Source organism: Heterodontus francisci, chromosome 32 (assembly GCF_036365525.1).
Source record: "Heterodontus francisci isolate sHetFra1 chromosome 32, sHetFra1.hap1, whole genome shotgun sequence".
Classification (NCBI taxonomy): Eukaryota; Metazoa; Chordata; class Chondrichthyes; order Heterodontiformes; family Heterodontidae; genus Heterodontus; species Heterodontus francisci.
In genome coordinates, this window is record NC_090402.1 from 49,635,708 (window position 1) to 49,654,281 (window position 18,574).

The 18,574-nt window shown below is 44.4% G+C and overlaps 1 protein-coding gene across 1 annotated transcript in view; it reads right to left on the minus strand.

The window, feature by feature from the left end:
• LOC137347478 (uncharacterized) overlaps window positions 1-18,574 on the minus strand; it is a 179,122-nt gene that overhangs the window by 153,457 nt on the left and 7,091 nt on the right. The window contains exon 6 of the mRNA XM_068011924.1: window positions 17,472-17,684. Coding sequence (XP_067868025.1) covers window positions 17,472-17,684 — 213 coding nt within the window. The remainder of the gene's footprint in view (window positions 1-17,471; window positions 17,685-18,574) is intronic.

Below are 18,574 nucleotides of genomic sequence, written 5' to 3' on the forward strand. Positions count from 1 at the left end.
GCAGTTCTGGGAGGGAGGAGAAGGGGTGAGCGTAGAGGTGCAGGAAATGGGCCGGACATGGTTGAGGGCCCTGTCAACCACAGTGGGGGGAAATCCTCGGTTGAGGAAAATGTGAGACATATCAGAAGCGCTGTCATGGAAGGTTGCATCATCAGAGCAGATGCATCAGAGACGGAGAAACTGGAAGAATGGAATGGAGTCCTTACAGGAGGCAGGGTGTGAAGAAGTGTAGTCGAGGTAGCTGTGGGAGTCAGTGGGCTTATAATGGATATTAGTAGACAGCCTATCCCCGGAGATGGAGATAGAGAAGTCGAGGAAGGGAAGGGAAGTGTTGGAGATGGACCATGTAAAGGTGAGAGAAGGGTGAAAATTAGAAGCAAAGTTGATAAAGTTTTCCAGTTCAGGGCAGGAGCAGGAAATGGCACCAATACAATCATTAATGTACCGGAAAAATAGTTGGGAGAGGGGGCCTGAGTAGGACTGGAACAAGGAATGTTCAACATATCCCACAAAAAGACAGGCATAACTAGGACCCATGCGGGTACCCATAGCGACACCTTTTACTTGAAGGAAGTGAATGGAGTTGAAGGAGAAGTTGTTCAATCTGAGAACAAGTTCAGCCAGGCGGAAGAGGATGGTGGTGGATGGGGTCTGGTTGGGCCTCTGTTCAAGGAAGAAGCAGAGAGTCCTCAAACTGTCCTGGTGGGGGATGGAAGTGTAAAGAGATTGGACATCCATAGTGAAGAGGAGGCAGTTGGGGCCAGGAAACTGGAAATTGTCAAAATGAATTAGGGCGTCAGAAGATTCACGGATGTAGGTGGGAAGAGACTGGACCAGTGGAGAAAAGATAGAGTCAAGATAGGAAGAAATAAATTCAGTTGTGCAGGAGCAGGCTGACACAATGGGTCTGCCGGGACAGTCCTGTTTGTGGATTTTGGGAAGGAGGTAGAAGCGGGCTGTCCGGGGTTGTGGGACTATGAGGTTGGACGCTGTTGAGGGAAGATCTCCACGGGAGATGAGGTCAGTGACAGTCCTGTGGACATTCACTTGATGTTCGGTGGTGGGGTCATGGTCCAGGGGGAGGTAGGAAGAAGTGTCTGAAAGTTGGCGCTGAGCCTCTACAAGGTAGCGGTCGGTACGCCATACAACAACAGCACCACCCTTGTCTGCAGGTTTGATGACCATGTCGGGGTAGACCTGAGAGAACGGTGTGCCTCAAGTTCAGAGGGGGACAGGTTAGAGTGAGTGAGGGGGGCAGAGAAATTGAGATGACCAATGTCTCGCTGAGTTTTCAATGAAAAGATCAAGAGCGGGTAAGAGGCCAGAGGGAGGGGTCCAGGTAGAGGGAGAATGCTGGAGGCGGATGAATGGGTCTGCTGATTGGGGGGAGGACTCCTGGTCAAAGAAGTGAGCCCGGAGGCGGAGGCAACAGAAGAAGAGCTCAACGTCATGCTGAGCACAAAATTCATTGAGGTGGAGGCGTAAGGGGATAAAACTGAGACCTTTGCTGAGTACAGAACGCTCAGCATCAGACAGGGGGAGGTCAGAGGGTATAATGAATACACGGCAAGGGGTCAGATCAGAAGGGGTGGGGTCAGAGGAAAGTGAAGGGGAAGAAGGATTTGGAGGGGCATTACTGCACAGAAACTGACTGATACTGCACACACTCATACTGCACAGACACTGAATGTTACTACACAGTGTTGGAAATTAGCAGTATGTCTAGTATATAAGTACATATTCAGCTTGATGTAAGTAGAGGATTAGTTTAGGGCTGTAAGTTTTTTTTTTAGTGAAAACTACTGAAACTTTGTTTCCCAGAAACAAGCTAGTGGAATGATTATTCTTTGGTTACAGGGTGATTATGGCACAGAAAGAGGCTATTTGGCCCATCAAGTTCATGCTGGTTCTCTGTAGAGCAATCTAGATGGTCCTATGTGCCTGCTCTATCCCCATAGCCCTTCAAGTTTTTTTCCCTCATGTGCCCTTCCAATTTCCTTTTTAAATTACTGATCGTCTCCACTTCCACCATCATTGTTGGCAGCCAGTACCTGACTGAAATTATGCTTGAAGGCCGAGGATGGTTTTCAAGGGAGTTATGAAGTAGATCATGGTAAACAGCACAGAATGAAATAAGGAAAACAGTCCTGAGGATACTGTAACAATATGGTTGGTTAGGAACAGAAATTATGTGTCAAGGCTGTAGAGACCTATGAAAGGTGGAAGATAACATAGGGATGAGCTCATCTTTATGGTTTAAATAAAGAATGCAACATATAATTGGGCACCTTGCATTAAAGGGAAAGTTTTACAGACCAATTAAGTCCTGTCACTATAATACCCAAGTGCACCCCTGAAGCAGGGTATAAAGAATTTTGGAAGGCTCCAATGCAGTAGGCAGCGGAGAAAAACACACAAGGTTGGATCCATGCTGACTTCAGTATAATACTGTTGGGTTATTTGTGGAGACCTCGAGAAGAAGCAAGAAGAAAGAGAAGACTTGTTCCTGCATGTCAGCCATCCTGCCCAACCTGGATTAATATTCGTTGCTTGCCATGGTTGTATGTTTTTGCTCTATAACTAGTGTTTTATATTCCGTCTGACACTCTGACTAAACAATATTGATTGCAGTTGAACCTGATTGATTGATTAAATTGATTAATAATAACAATAAACCTGCTTAATGGATAAGCAACAAATATGCGAGCCAGCCAGGAGCTGCAAATGAAGTATTGCTTGAATGAGTTAAAACAGACTCAGTCTATATATATATTAACTTCACAGGGACTTACAGGACTGGTAAGGCTGACATGCCACAACCTGTTCCCTTTTCCATCAGGAACAGGCCTGGGCAGATGAAGGATGATTGGCCTCAGAACACCGTCAGGTTTATGATGACAAAAAGGCATTAAAAAGTTAAAAACAAGTCTCTAACCTAATGGAGGATGCGAGAGGGGCCTTGAGAGAACTACATAAAAGACCCCCTCCAGTCAGTATCAATCTCACCTGCCATAAGGTAAAACTTTTGGAATTACAGGGCAATCTTCATGGGGAGACAGTCAGCTGTTGTTGCATCCATCAGGTAGGTTAAACCACGAGTGCCCGACACAGAGGGTTGGATTTTACGTAAGGCGGATGGGAGCTGGCCACCGACGTAAAAGTCAGTGGCAAACCATCTTCTGCCCAGCCCAGGGATCCGACCCACATTTTATGGGTCCCCGGGCTTTAACTGTTCCGAGGTGGGACTTCCACCCGCTTGAGGGAGGAAGTCCCACCTCATTGAGCTGCCGGCCAATCATCAGGCCGGCAGCTCTTAGGCCCAGCAGCGCCACTGGGAGTGGTGGTCACTGGTGGAACTGCAGCCCAGCCGAGAACATGGAGCCAGGACTACAGGTAAGTTTGGTTTGCCTCGCCGGTGTGATCGGTCGTATCCTGGTGAGGCAAGGGTCGAGTGGGGGGAAGGGGGGCATCTTGGGTCCTGGGGGTGGTTGGGGAAATGGGGGTAGCCCTCAATCGGGCACTCTGTGCTCGTTTGTCGGCCCCCTCCACCCAGGTGTGCTGAGAGGCCGCTAGGTTTCACTGTGTGGCCTTTCACGTCTCCTGGATGCCAGCTTGCCATGGGTAAAATCCCCATGGAGGCAGTGAAGGCCCTTTAGTGGCCATTAAGTGGCCACTTAAGGGCCTTGATCGACCTGGGGCGGGCGGTCCGTTTCTCACCCCGACCCGCTCCTGCCTCTGCCCCACTTTACAGAATGCCTCCTGGAGCCTCCCGCTCAATTTTATGGTAACAACACCCCCCCCCCCCCCCCCCAACCAACCCCCCGACACCATCTGGCTCGCTGGGATGGCATAAAACTCCGGCCTGAATGTGACAATAGAGCAATGAGGTCCCAATACAACCCCGATTCCAAAACACTAACAGCAATCCTCTACACTCTGCTCCATCATCTCCCTATTCAGGACATACTACACCCATAGAAACTAAACAGGTTAATATAATTACCACAACTGCCGTAATATAATTAACACAACTGCCGTCAACCCATACGATAATGATGAGTTTGAAAATGACTCTTCCTCCGTAGCTTATGAATTGCCCCAAGTAATACAGGTGACCACTACTACAAATAAGAGTTTAGCCCCAGATGAGGGTAATGTAAAGCATTGGCTGCAGAAATGGGGTTCATAAATTGGAGAAAAAGGCCATTGGCTTCTTGAGCGATTGGGGCATATTCCGACACAGTCATCCTGAATTGGAAGCAATGGATCATGAAAAGTCCTTTTAGCATGCATCTGCAAGGGAACTTAAGTCATCACTTTCTCAGGCAATGTATGACAAAAGTATGTCTTGGTCATATGTGCTCGAGGCAGTCTGTTCCCACTTGGGGATGGACTTGATCTATTTAATTTTACCTGCACGATTGTGGAAACTGGTCAAAAGATATACAAGCACTCCATTATCTTTAGAAATCGCTGTACAATTTGTACGATAGTTCCCAGAGCTGCACTTCTTCAGATGGACACTGGGATACTGAAGGATTTAAAATGACATTCTTGAACGCTCTCCTTCCTCCAGTTAGGGATACCCTCAGTATTGCCATTGACACGCACATCAGAGTGATGATACAACATTCACGGACTAACTCTGAAGAGCTACGAAAAAAATGAACTTTGTCTTTAAAAATGAACATTTATTTTAAAAAGTGAACAGTGGTCCAAAATGGCCACCAAAGAAAAAAGGGATTGGCCTTTTATGCATTCAAACAGTCTGACAAAGACAAAGGACAAATCTTCAAAGCCAAAAGGTATTAATGAAACCCATCTTACACCTATCCTAAAAACATTCCAGAATTGAATTCTAAAACAAATGAGGTGTAAAGTAGCCACATCCTGGGCCATTGTGAGATCACCTTGGGTGAGAAACCAGAATGTCTCCTAACAGGAGATGAGAAGTGATACAGTTTTACCTTAAAAAAGACAGCCAGAGAGAGAGAAAGAGAGAGACTGACCGAGAAGGTGAAGCTACTGGTAACAATGGGCATTTCTGCAAGCCAGAAAGCATAAGCCCTACTGAAAAAAATCTGACATTCACATTATACAGCAGAGCGAGCTGGAAGTGACCCATCATCTTCAACAGAACATTCAATCATGAGAGAAATCTACAATTATTTCTGTCCTGCACCTATCGAGAACTCAAGAGTCTCAAGAGAATTCAACAAGTTTATCATAACCATTCTCCCCCACTAAAAACCACCTTCCTCTTTCCCTCCTCTATCTGTTTCTGTGTATGTGTGTGTGTGTGTACGCGCAAGTGATTGCGTGAGTGGATGTGGCTGCGACAATTTTGGGATAAGGCATATTGATCAATAAACAATTGTTCTGTTTTTAAAACCTACAAGAAAACCTGTCTCTGTCTGGTTATTTGAAAAATAAAACACCAAGGGGCTAACTCTAATACAAATACACGCTGCAGTTAGGTGGGGAGCTGAACAGTAGGAACCACCCACATCACATTACATGGCCGTAACATCATCCACAAAAGAACACCCTGGACTAATTTGTTGGAATCCTGTATTCGGTCATGAGCCTGGGTTACATTCTCCCCTGCCCTTGCCAACTCTAAACTGTTGGCAGTAAAGGGTCCTCCAATCTCAACGAATAATAATGGTACTCAAATGGGCGATAAAGAATATTTGATCTGTTAGAAATCTTTTAAGCTGGGACACAATGCTCCTGACTGTCGCTATAACCAACAACTGAACATCGGACTGCACTACTAACCCCCATGTAGTGAAGATAATGAGACTGATTTCAATTTATGTTCTGTAACAATTGGAATGCCTCTCGTCATTGGTTGAGACAATGAGGCATAGTTAGGTTGGAGAGAGAGGTGTTTCAAGGGTTTCCCATAGTGAGGGCATGCGCCAGGGCCCATTGTCTGACCAGTCTTTATGATGGTCACAGGCCTCTGCAGTGACTGCTTCCTCCCCCATTTGGTTCAGGGAGGAAGGACATCCCTTGGTCCGGGTCACTGGCAATGGGGGGCCACTCCATGTCTTTTTAGTGGATTCCGGCTCTACCATGACTGTATTGCATAACCCTGCTCCCTTTTCTCATCTGGAGACCCCCTTGAATCTATTAGGCTTTAATGATTCTGCTCAGATTTTTCAGCAGGGACTAATTCCCATTGTTTTATTTGAGGATGGGAATCCTGTGTATGTTTCTTCCCTGGTTTACATGACTACTCACAATCAGAAAGGTATTCTCGGCAGCAATGGACGGTTTAAGTACCATGCCATGCTCGATTATGCTAATAACTGTCTGTAGTGGTGCCTTAAGGATGGATGTTTGTTCCATGAATGCAATCAAAAATATTGTGGCCATTGGCATTCCCTAGACTATGGACCCCTCGGTTAACAAACTGATTTAGTACTTTTTCTGAGGATTTTGCTAAATCTGAGCATGATTATGGCAAGATGGTGGGGAATGAGGTTAATAGTCCCTCACCCTTCGGTTCAGCAATACTCTGTTGCAGGGTAGAACAGGCCATATGTAAGATCTAACACTGGTCCATTGTTAAAGCAGGGTGTTATTTGTACTGGCACATTTGCGACTAATTCCCCAATTTGGCTGGTTCGGAAACCCGATGGCAGTTGCCGCCTCACAGCTTAATTCAGTGACTCCAGCTCGTGCTCCTGTCATCCGCGAGACCCCCAACCCTTCTTTCCCAAATCCTGCCAGGTAGCTAGCTGTGACTTCTCCACTTTTGGCATTTCAAATGGATTCTGCAATATTCCCCTTCAGGTAGAGGAATAGTATAAGTTTGCCTTTACCTTTGAAGATCAAAGTTACACATGGACATGTTTGCCTCAGAGATTCCACAATGCCCCAACTATTTTTCAAAAACAAATGGCCCAGTCACTTAAACCCTTCCCGAGACCTGAAAATATTTGTTACAACCTGTCGTCTGGCCACATCTGACAAGCAGACTCATATTGAACTAATGTAAGAATTATTAAATCTTCTTTTGGTCTCTGGACTAAAAGTTAATCTGAAAAAGGCGCAGATTTTACACCATCCTGTGCCTCCACTCCACTGAGTGATACCCATGACATCTACATCGACAGATCATCCTATCATTACGATGGGAAACGTCAGACTGGATTTGCAGTGATTTTGCTGGAACAGGAATTCAAATGCACTCCTCATTCTGCCCAGTATGCTGAAGTAGCAGCCCTGTTAACAGTGGTTCAAATTACTCATGATACTGCAATTAATATCTGGTCTGACAGTGCCTATGTGATTAACACACTGTTGTCTTTGCATGCTCGTAACAGTTTCTGTACTGTTGATGGTAAGGCTTTGCTTCATGCAAATCTTTTTGCTTCCCTGTGGGACTCTCTCAATTCATGAAAGGCTCCTATCTATGTTGGTAAGGTTAAGTCTCACTCCCGCTCCTGCGACGAGCTGTCTCGAGGTAATTCCTGGGCCAATCAAACGACTAAAGAAGCCACCATTAATGGTGACCTTTGGCCAGACTTCATTGCACCTTTGACAGCTGTTTTTGACATCCATCGTTGAGACATTGACTTTTCCTTCAAGCTAGCTACTCTCCATGTGCAGTGGTAATTGCGTGGGATCTGAATGGGTGCCCATTACCCCAGCCTATGCACTGAGCTATTGACACACAGTTAGCGCCAGATATGTCTTCAAATGCAAACCCTCAGTTAATGTACATTTCTGATTGTGGTGGCTATCATGCCACCTAGCAGTTGTATGCATTCCCCCTTCCATGGCACCTGCTATTTTTGACCTTCTCCATTCTCATCCAGTAAGGGGTCATTACTTGGCTGACACTATTATTTAGAAATTGCGTTAATTTGCGTGGTTTCCCGGTTGTGCCGAATATGTTACAAAACAGGTGAATTGGTATCTGTCCTGTTTGCAGCACAATCTTGCAACCATACTAATCAAGCATTGATACGGAGCTCTCCCCCTACCAATGGACCTTGAACCAACCGCCATATTGATTTTATTGGACCCTTACCTCCATGACATTATGTTTACGTTACTGTCTGGTGGTCGGTGACAAGTTTACTGTGGATAGAGGTCTTTCCATGTAGAACAAATACCGCACTCACAGCAGCACACCTTTTATTGGGTGTGGTGATCTGCAGGTGGGGAGTACCAATCCAATTGATAGTGATCAGGGGTCACATTTCACTGACCAAAATTTTACTGAGTTACAGAGAATAATGGGGATTTCTCATAAGCTCCACATTTCTTAGTCATCCAGGATTGTGGAAAGAGGGAATCATGTTGAACAAATTCTGTGCAGATCACCCCATCAAATGATCCTAATATGCTTCCAATGTGCCTGATGGTTATTCAATCCACCCCAAACAGCACAATGAGTATTTCACCTTACCAGGCAGTGATGGGGCGACTGATGTAGGTGTCAGTTCACTTGTTGGTACCTGCAGCCACGCCCTTATTGCAAGGAATTGCCAATCAGAAATGGCTTGAAACGATACTGGAAAACATAGAAACTAACATCTATGTTGCTAGTGTTACAAAAGTGCTTCTGTTTTTGTTAAATATACTTTTGAGGATTCGTAGTCAAACTGAAGAAATGTTGGACCAGTTTTTTTTCCAAGAGGATCATCAAGCGGACACTGAAAGGACTTGTCGGACAACAACATTTACTGATTGTCACATGACTCAAGTTAAAAATAGAACAGAAACCCTGGTTACTGGGGAAGATGTGTGCAGCGAAGTGACAGATCAGAAGGTCGACTTTCTGTTTCGCTTTCATTTTGAATTGTTTTGAGTTGGGAATGAACTGTTTAAAAAGGGGTTGGAGTCTCTAAATATCAGCCTGAAGGACAGAACCCCAGCTCAGCTCAGCCTGCAGGAGAAGAGGAGAAAATGAAAAGAGGAAGAGAATTTCCAAGGAGAGAAGAGAATTTGGCAGATGGTGTTCAATGTGGGAAAGTGTGAGGTAATCCACTTTGGTAGGAAGAATAAAAAGGCAGATTATTATTTAGATGGAGAAAGACTACAAAATACTGTAGTACAGAGGGATCTGGGTGTTCTTGTGCATGAAACACAAAAGGTTAGCATGCAGGTGCAGCAAGTAATTAGGAAGGCAAATGGAATATTGGCCTTTATTGCTAGGGGGTTAGAGTTTAAAAAGCGAGAAGTCCTGCTACAACTGTACAGGGTGTTGGTGAGGCCACACCTGGAGTACTGCGTACAGTTTTGGTCCCCGTATTTAAAGAAGGATATACTAGCGTTGGAGGCAGTTCAGAAAAGGTTCACTAGGCTGATTCCTGGGATGAAGGGGCTGTCTTACCAAGAAAGGCTAAACAGGTTAGGCCTTTATTCATTTTTTATTTATTTTATTTTATTTAGAGATGCAGCACTGAAACAGGCCCTTCGGCCTACCGAGTCCGAGTCGGCCAACAATCACCCATTTATACTAATCCTACATTAACCCCATATTCCCTACCACATCCCCACTATTCTCCTACCACGTACCTACACTAGGGGCAATTTACAATGGCCAATTTACCTATCAACCTGCAAGTTTTTGGAGTTTAGAAGAATGAGAGGTGCTCTTATAGAAACATATAAGATTTTAAGGGGGCTCGACAGGGTAGATGTTGAGAAGATGTTTCCATTAGTGGGGGAATCTCGAACTAGGGGATATAATTACAGAATAAGGGGGCACACATTTAAAACTGAGATGCGAAGGAATTTCTTCTCTCAGAGGGTGGTGAATCTCTGGAATTCTCTGCCTCAGAGAGTTGCGGAGGCTAGGTCACTAAATGTATCTAAGGAGGAGGTAGATAGATTTTTGAAATCTCAGGCAGTCGAGGTTAGGCAGAGCAGGCCCAAAAGAGAAGTTGAGGACTGGGACAGATCAGCCATGATCTTATTGAACGGTGGGGCACACTTGAAGGGCTGAATGGCCTACTCCTGCTCCTATTTCTTATGTTCTTATGTTTATCTGCTGTTTCTTCAAGAATTAGCAAGTATTCAGCCCAAGTGTTCTTTTGTTTGTAACAGAACTCTAAACGAAAATCCCTTTTTTCCCCCGGTTAACCGGAAAATGTGTATGTGTGAGTGTGAGCGGTTAAGGTAAAAAGGGAACTTTAATATTTCAATCTGTGTGTTTATGCTTTACTTCATTACTGGTTAAGACTTGTTTTATAATAAACTGATAATTGTGTTGTTTATTAAAGAAATCTGGTTGGTGTGTTTTATTCTGGGATAAAAATATCGGTAAGTGGGAAAAAATTTAAATATCTGTTATGACCCATGGAGAATAAACAGTGCACTCCTTCCGTCTCAGTCGTAACACTAGGCAGACAGGAAAAATCCAAAACCAGGCTAAGAAGCACTTTGACAAGAAGGTTTGACCATTTGAGTATCAGGTGGGAGATTTTGTTATGATGTTAAACCATGGAAAACAGCAATATTGCTTTGAGCCAATGTGGAATTGCTCCTTCCCAAATATTGACGGGGCAGCCTTTAGTCTGCTTGGTGCAAATTCCTGGCAAGGAGGGAAAACTGAAAATGGTACCACATTAATTAACTAAAAACTGTGAAGGAATAAATACTGCACATCTTTTCTTAAAGAACCGCCAGAAATGGCTTTGAAGGATGGGGTGATCTGCACCTGTCGCAGTGCCAATCCATCCCTGATGATTCTTATATCCTTGTGATACTTGATTGCCAGTGACTTACATGATTTATATTCCCTGTTACATCCTCCGATTTTACCTCTAAACTCTACGGCCATAATTTAATTTTATAATTGAACAGATAACACAGGCACAGCATGCTAGGCCTATAGGGACATGTGTGAAATTGAAATTATGTGCAAGGATTGTGTAAAAGATCCACCTTTCGGAGTAGTCTGATTATACGGCCTCTTGATCCCAGAAGGAATTGGGGTCCAGGCGAAAGAACGCAAGCCCAGTGGATAGTATAAATAGTCACACTCTCAGAAGTTATTAGCAATTATGACTGGGATAGTGGGGGTGCAAGTAAGGAATGAGAGCTGGGACATTAAAACATATGATTTGAACTGGCTGTCCTTTTGGCCCCAGGCATGAGGGCGGATATGAGTGGAGGGCCTTCTGGAATGAAAACATAAACAGTCAATACTGTGTTTTGGACACTGTATCTTTTGGGGTACTATAACAATGAAAGCCATAAGTAGAGAGAAAGCTGAGGGGAATGAGGCAAGAGATAAGGAAAGATCTTGCCCAGACGACTGAAGGTCCTGAGAATGGTTAGTAGTAACCTGTACCAACGGGAATCTACACAATAACGGTATATATGAGACTGTCCCAGTGATATTTAATCTGTCAGCCATTTAAGTGCCAAAAGGCTTGTGTAATCATGCCTATGATATATTCTACAGCAAAATGGTACATCGAATAGTTAAGGACTTTGAGGAAACGAATGCTTGAAAAGACAGTGATGAATTTTGCCATCATCATCATCAACCCCGCCCCCCCTTCCCCCCCCCCCCCCCCCCCCACCCCACCCCCACAGTTTATATGGCTTTATAAGGTTAAAGTAAGTGTTAAGAATGGTGCAGAGAATGTGAGGAGGAGATGAGGATTGGAGGAGTGGATAGGAGTAGGAGGTACAGCACATGCTGCAGTTTGGGATAGGATAGACATAGAATCGAAGTGGGAACATGTTGAGACTATGAGAGAGCAAGTGAGGGGAATTTTGACCAAAATAAATGAGAGGTTCTGATTAGATGAAAGAATTGTGGAAGGCGCTAAAATCAACAGTAGATGTAGTACAGGATTTCCAAGAACTCTGAAACAAAAGTAATGAGATAATTAAAGAATCTATACACCTGTCAGGTCAAGTGGCCAACCTTTTGTTTTAAGCCCTATAAAAGGACTTGGGTAGGAAACGCCCACTTAATTCCCATAGGATATAACCCAAATAGAAGTAAATATCATTCTGCAACAAGAGGCCCTAGATGCCATGGTAAAATTTTCACACCTGATTCCACCCCTATCGCTTAGTTTAAGGTCCATCATTGAAAGATGTAGCGCTTTCCAGAAACACTTAGTTAAGATGCAATGATTCCTAAAGGACATATCCGCCAGACTGGGCCTGCGGCAGGTGGTGAGAGAGCCAACAAGAGGGAAAAGCCTACTTGACCTCGTCCTCACCAATCTACCTGTCACAGATACAAATGTCCATGACAGTATTGGCAGAGGTGACCACCGCAGTCTTTGTGGATATCAAATTCCATTTTCACACTAATGCTACCCTCCACCATGTTGTGTGGCACTACCACTGTGCTAAATGGGATAGATTCAGAACAGATCTAACAGCTCAAAACTGGGCACCCATGAGGCATTGTGGGCCATCAGCAGTAACAGAATTGCATTCAATCATAACGTGTAAACTCATGGCCCAGCTTATACCTCACTCTACCATTACCATCAAGCCAAGTGATCAACCCTGGTTCAATGAGAAGTGCAGCAGAACATGCCAGGAGCAGCACCAGGCACTTCTAAAAATGAGATACCAACTTGGTGAAGCTACAATACAGGACAGTATATATGCTGAACAGCAGAAGCAGCATACGATAGCCAGAGCTAAGCGATCTCAGCTCCCATTGAGTCTCCACTGCAGATGACACCCCTGCATCAAGACCAAACTCTCAGGCCAAGAGAGAGGGGCAACAATTCAGCCTGGCTTGCCTTGGAGACGGGACAAAACAACAGGATCCCAATGACCCCAACCAGCAGCAACACACAAAAAGATAAAACAATGAAAATAGGATAAATAAACCTGAGATGAGCATAAAATGCTGTAAGACCTAAGAGGATGTGAAATGGTTAGATATTAAAAGAAAGCAGATATTACCTTGTATCTTAATTGTTTTACAGTTGTTCAACATGTGAAAGATAACTCTCTGTCCGATGCTGCTCCAATGAAGCTCAATGGAAGCTTGAGGAACATCACCTCATCTTTCAACTAGGCATTTTACAGTCTTCCAGACTCAAGCCTGAGCTACAAAATTTCAGATCATAACTACGGCTCCCATTATTTCAGACAATAGCTATTGGAATGATCCATTTTTGTTGCCATTTTTACGTCCTCTGGACACATCTTTTGTTTCTTTACTTGTCCCATTTACCATCTCCTTTTGTCTTGTACCATCATCCCTTTTGTCATTTAATCTCTCCTGCCTTCCACCCTATCACAAACCTTCTCTTTTGTTCTTTCACATCTTCCTTCCCCTGCCTCTGTACTTGCTTAAAACCTGCCACATCTCCAACTTTTTCCGGTTCTGATGAAACATCATTGACCTGAAACATTAACTGTTTCTCTCTTCACAGATGCTACCTGACCAGCATTGTCTGTTTTCATTCCTACAAATGGACTGGAGATTTTCCATACCTACGAAGCATGTGCAATGACATGAGATTTGAGATTATTTCCCTGCTAAATTTACTCAGCATAAATGTCACACAATCTTGTACCACTGAATAGTGAAGAAATTGGGATATGACTTTGACCAGAAAAACGCAGATAAAGATCTAAAGGAGGATTGGCCTTCCCTTGTGATTCACGAAGAGATAAAGACAGCTAAGTCAGGAAGCGAGATTCGGTCTGTTGGTAAGAAGGGGCTGGCAGAGTGGATGGGTACAGGAACCACAGACCCAACTGCTGCTTGGAACAGATTGGGCATAGAATTTACGTGGGAATATAATGGAAGGATGCAATGTTTCTGGAGAGTGGCCTGATGAGGGAGGTAACAAGGAAGAGAGTCAGATCCTCTGGTCAATTAGGGAATTAACTGAAGCAATGGCAGAAATTCAAAATGAAATAAATCGGATAATTGATACTCTATGACTATAATTGATGAAACTTACACGCGGAATTGTGTATGCACGGTGTCACGCTCGAAAGGAGTCGTGATGAAATAAACAATGAACTGGAGAAATAAAGAAGTAAAAAACTATGGTACTTGACTATCCAACAAAATGGAAGAAGAGGTCAGGTGATACAACCCCCATTCCTGCACTGGAGTTTGTCTGCTGAAAATGAAACTCTTTAACTTCGTCTGAATTAGCTTTGAGCAGAACTCATTAAAATTGAAAGGAGCCCATTACATATTGATGACTCTTATCTACAGGAATGAACTAACAAAGACTTTTTAAAGACAACCTGTTTCTGTGGCCAAGGTCACCACAATGGGTGTGAAGAACACCACTTCATCGAAAATGGACTATAATCAGAGGCCGTCATACAACAATGGCTCCCATTTCCTGGACCACTGAATGGTCACCACAGGGGAATGAAATCCTGGTCAGCTGACTGAAATTCAAACTTGAGGGGTTTCACCTTAAAAGGTAGCTTTCAGGAGAGAGAGATCAGCCAAAGATGACACCGAAAGCCACATTCCAAAAAAAGGCTTTGAGCAAGAATTCCTGCTGCTGATACTATAGTCAACCTTGTTGCAGAGAAATTAGAAGCTGACTTTTTTTTTAAAAAAGCTCCCCACCTGCGGCAGTAAAGCAGGAATTTCCATCGCCATCTCCAGACTGAAGTTGTGATCACTAGAAATCTACGACACCTCAGCAAGTTCAAGGCTGCAAATATCCAGGCCTGCACCTTTGAAAAGACTTTCTTCCCAGGAAGATTCAACAGGTTTCTGTAAACCACGAACTCTTACACCACTTGCAACTTTAGTTGCATCTTACCCTTTTCCTTCCTTCTATCTATCCTTATGTGTGTATGTGTGTTGAATGTGTGAGCGGGTGAAGGTTGTGAACAATTTGCTGTTTAAATAAAAATTTTAACTTCCTTTTCGTTAAACCAAGGAGAAAGCCTTTCGCTGGCTATTTATTTGGCAAACAAAACACTCAGGGCTAAAAACCATTTGACAAAAACAAAGTGACTCCTGACAACGCAGCAGCCCGCTGACGTAATCAGAGGCTAGTGTCACATGCGCGGGTGATGTCATCGCACAGCGCCAACATCATCGCATATTCGCGCCTTGTCCATCTTGACACATGCGCAATAAAGCCAGCTCCCTCACTCGCCTGGAGGGAACAGCTGAATGGGAGGCTTTGTGGCTGGAGCTCGATCCCTGTCACTTACTCCTGCCCCACTAGCCACTCTCCCCCCTCAGCAACTCGCTCCAGGCCTTGACGCTTCCTCCTCTCAGTAGCCTGCTCCAGTCCTCGCTGCTCCCCCACCACTCCCCTGGCCGATTGTTCCCCACTTCTCGCTTCGCGCCACCCTGCTGTCCGGCCGCTTGCTCTCCATCCCCCCCAATCCATCTATCCAGCCGCTAGCTCTAGGCTGTGCTGCTTCCCTCCTCTCGGCCTCTCGCTCCTATGTCACCCCGTCACCCCTTGCAGCCTGCCTTGCTTCTTCGGGCGAGGCGTGGAGACTGACGAAACATGGGAGCGAGTGGCCGAGAGGAGGGAAGCAGTGCGGCCTGGAGGGGGGAGGGGGGCAAGCGACCGACTGGAGAATGGCGTGATGCGAGCAGGGAACAATCAGCCAGGGAAGTGGGGGGGAGCAGCGAGGTATGGAGCAAGCGGCTGAGGGGGGAAGCGGCCGTTAGGGAGAAGGGGGAGAAAATAAGTTGCCGAGGAGGGAGAGCGGCCAGTGGGGTGGGAGCTAGTAGCTGCGTTCGGGTGAAATCAGTCCTGGTCAGTCATATAAACAAATCACAATAAGCAATTGGAAGCACATTTTATACTCTGCCCAATTTTCGTTTCCGTTGATCGGGGTGCCAATTCACTATCTTCCAATGGAAATTCATCATAAAATTCCTTTTGTATTAATAGGATTACTGGAATATTAAAAGGATCTGAGGATTACAGTTAATATTCCATAACTACATAGTAGCATATTACTGGGCTTCCATCCAACTTAGTGTAAGGTTAGTTTGCTAGAACGATCTAACCTTAAGCATTTCCAGTAATAAATTGAGCAGCGCCATCTTTAATCCTGGCAGCTGCCTGAACGTCGCAGTTGAAGAGTCTACATTTGCGCAACCTAGTGGTTGCGTTGTCAGCAAACACAGCCTTAAAAAAATACTGTCTACATTCAGTTGGGAGGCGAAAATTGGAAGTCACCCAAACATTTCCCCATCTGTCTGTAACAACAGGGAATACGTGGCATACCAGATTTAAAAGGGCCTAAGCGATACTGAGAATATGACACTGCACTTTGTTACAAGTTCCCATTTTGAAAAATTGGTATTATGCATCAAATGTTAATTGGTTAATATTAAAGGCAGAGATTATTCCCCTGTATATTATACCAGCCGCCCTGTGCACCAAAAGTGGAAGATTTCCATGTTGATCGATTGAGATTGGCCATGCCTTTACTAAATGGAACAGGGACGCCAATCAAAATGTCAATTGGTATCCATAGGGAATTTGTGAGCTGCCCTAAGATCTTAACCTGAGGGAGCAGGGGGTACATAGCTTGCTAAGAACATTACTTGTTGAGACAAATGGTCAGAGTGTGGATAAAAAAATAACGCTGATGAATTTACCCTAGGTGAGCATTCTCCAATTGCACCACTAAATTTGATCAATGAGGACCAGAGTGCACTAAGACTGCCTGGATGGTGGAAGATTCTGCTTCACCATACAGGAGGAACCGATGCCCTGTGGATGAAACCTCCCTCTATGTAACCCTTACTGAGATCAGTAAGCTAGCAGAAGCAATAATGATCCATTCCAGGCACACAATGTTACTGATACAGGTCTACATCGACTTAAAGGCAGAGTCCTTTAGAGCAATAAGTCAACTTTGAACAAACTAGTACCTCCCAAAGACATTTAGTTCATCTTGTCATGATCTTATTTTTTTTATCTCCTTGGGAAATATTGTGGTGCGTCTTTAAGGCAGCCAGCTTCAGAAGTTACCAAGTGAAAGTGCATCTTGGTTGCCTGGATACAACCATACAGAGAAGAACATACAATGGACATACAATGTTGCCATTTGACTTTGAAACTGGTTGGAAAAAAAACTGTTTTGTTCAAAGACAGACTGTTCTGGCACGTGAAGGAAATAGGAGCGCTCTCTCAGTGTATTTAAACCCTATTTATTATACACTCTCAAAATTTTAAAGAAGCTTCAAGCCAGATTAATTGCTTAAAGAAAATAACCAATTATTGATCCACTGTGTTCATCACTGGAAAACGAAGAGTAACACTTCAACTGCTGAACTGGACTGCTGAATTTCCTATGTCACATGATATGTCACACACATTGACTGATACCTCACACAGAATGTATAGCCTGAACATTATTCGGACTGACTGAGTTTTGCTGTAGATTCAATGTTGAGTTTGGTTGTTGATTGCTTCACACAATGCAAGATCAATAACTTCCAAATCTAATAGTTGCTGGGCAAAACACCAGATGTTGTAAAGGAACCAATCACCAACCTGTAAATTCCATTGCCCCGGAGGTCCACTTATACCAAATGTTCTCTCCATTCTTTGTATCGCTGTGCTCCATTTCCCCTCTAGGCGCCAGGACTTCAGCCCATGCTTTGCAGTCCTTGAACATTTCCTTGTTGTAGGTCAGAGGGGGTGTTGCATGACGTCTCCTGTACTCATTGTGAGCATTCAACGCCTCCAGCTCAAATGTCGTTATTTCTGAAAATGGATAACAGCCACCATAGCGTTAATGGAGACCCCAAAACATCAGTACAGTAACCATTCCACCCTGCTAATGCATCATTATTTCCTGACTAGCCAGCTGTGGCCCAGATCAACACAAATAACTCAATCTGTGTGTGGGGCACATAGGGGCTGTGCTGAAAATGAGTATCGTATCAAATCCTATCACCTCTCCCCAACCTCACTTTGCTCCATCTCCTATGCCCATTCCTTCTCAATTCCCAGCCGTGGCTCAGCGGTAGAACTCTCACTTCCAAGTCAAGATCCACTCCAGAGATTTTAGCACACAATGCAGGTTGAAACTCCCAGTGTGATACTGAGGGAGTGTTGCACTGTCAGAGGTGCCGTCTCTTGGATGAGACAGTAACCCAAAGCCCTTGCTGCTCTTGAAAGCTGAGATAAAAGATCCCACAGTGCTATTTCAAAGATGAGCAGGTGAATTCTCCCACTGTCCTGACCAACAGTTATTCCTCAACCAACATCATTAGATAAAAGATTATCTGATCATGATCACATTGTTGTTTATGGGAGATTTTTTTATTCATTCATGGGATGTGGGCGTCGCTGGCTAGTACAGCATTTATTTCCTATCCCTAATTGCCCTTGAGAAGATGGTGGTGAGCTGCCTTCTTGAACTGCTGCAGTCCACGAAGGGTAAGTACACCAAAAGTGTTGTTAGGAAGGGAGTTCCAGGATTTTGACCCAGGGACAATGAAGGAACGGCGATATAGTTCCAAGTCAGGATGTTGTGTGGCTTGGAGGGGAACTTGCAGGTGGTGGTGTTTCCATGCAACTGCTGCCCTTGTCCTTCTAGTTGGTAGAGGTCGCAGGTTTGGAAGGTGCTGTCTAAGGAGCCTTGGTGTGTT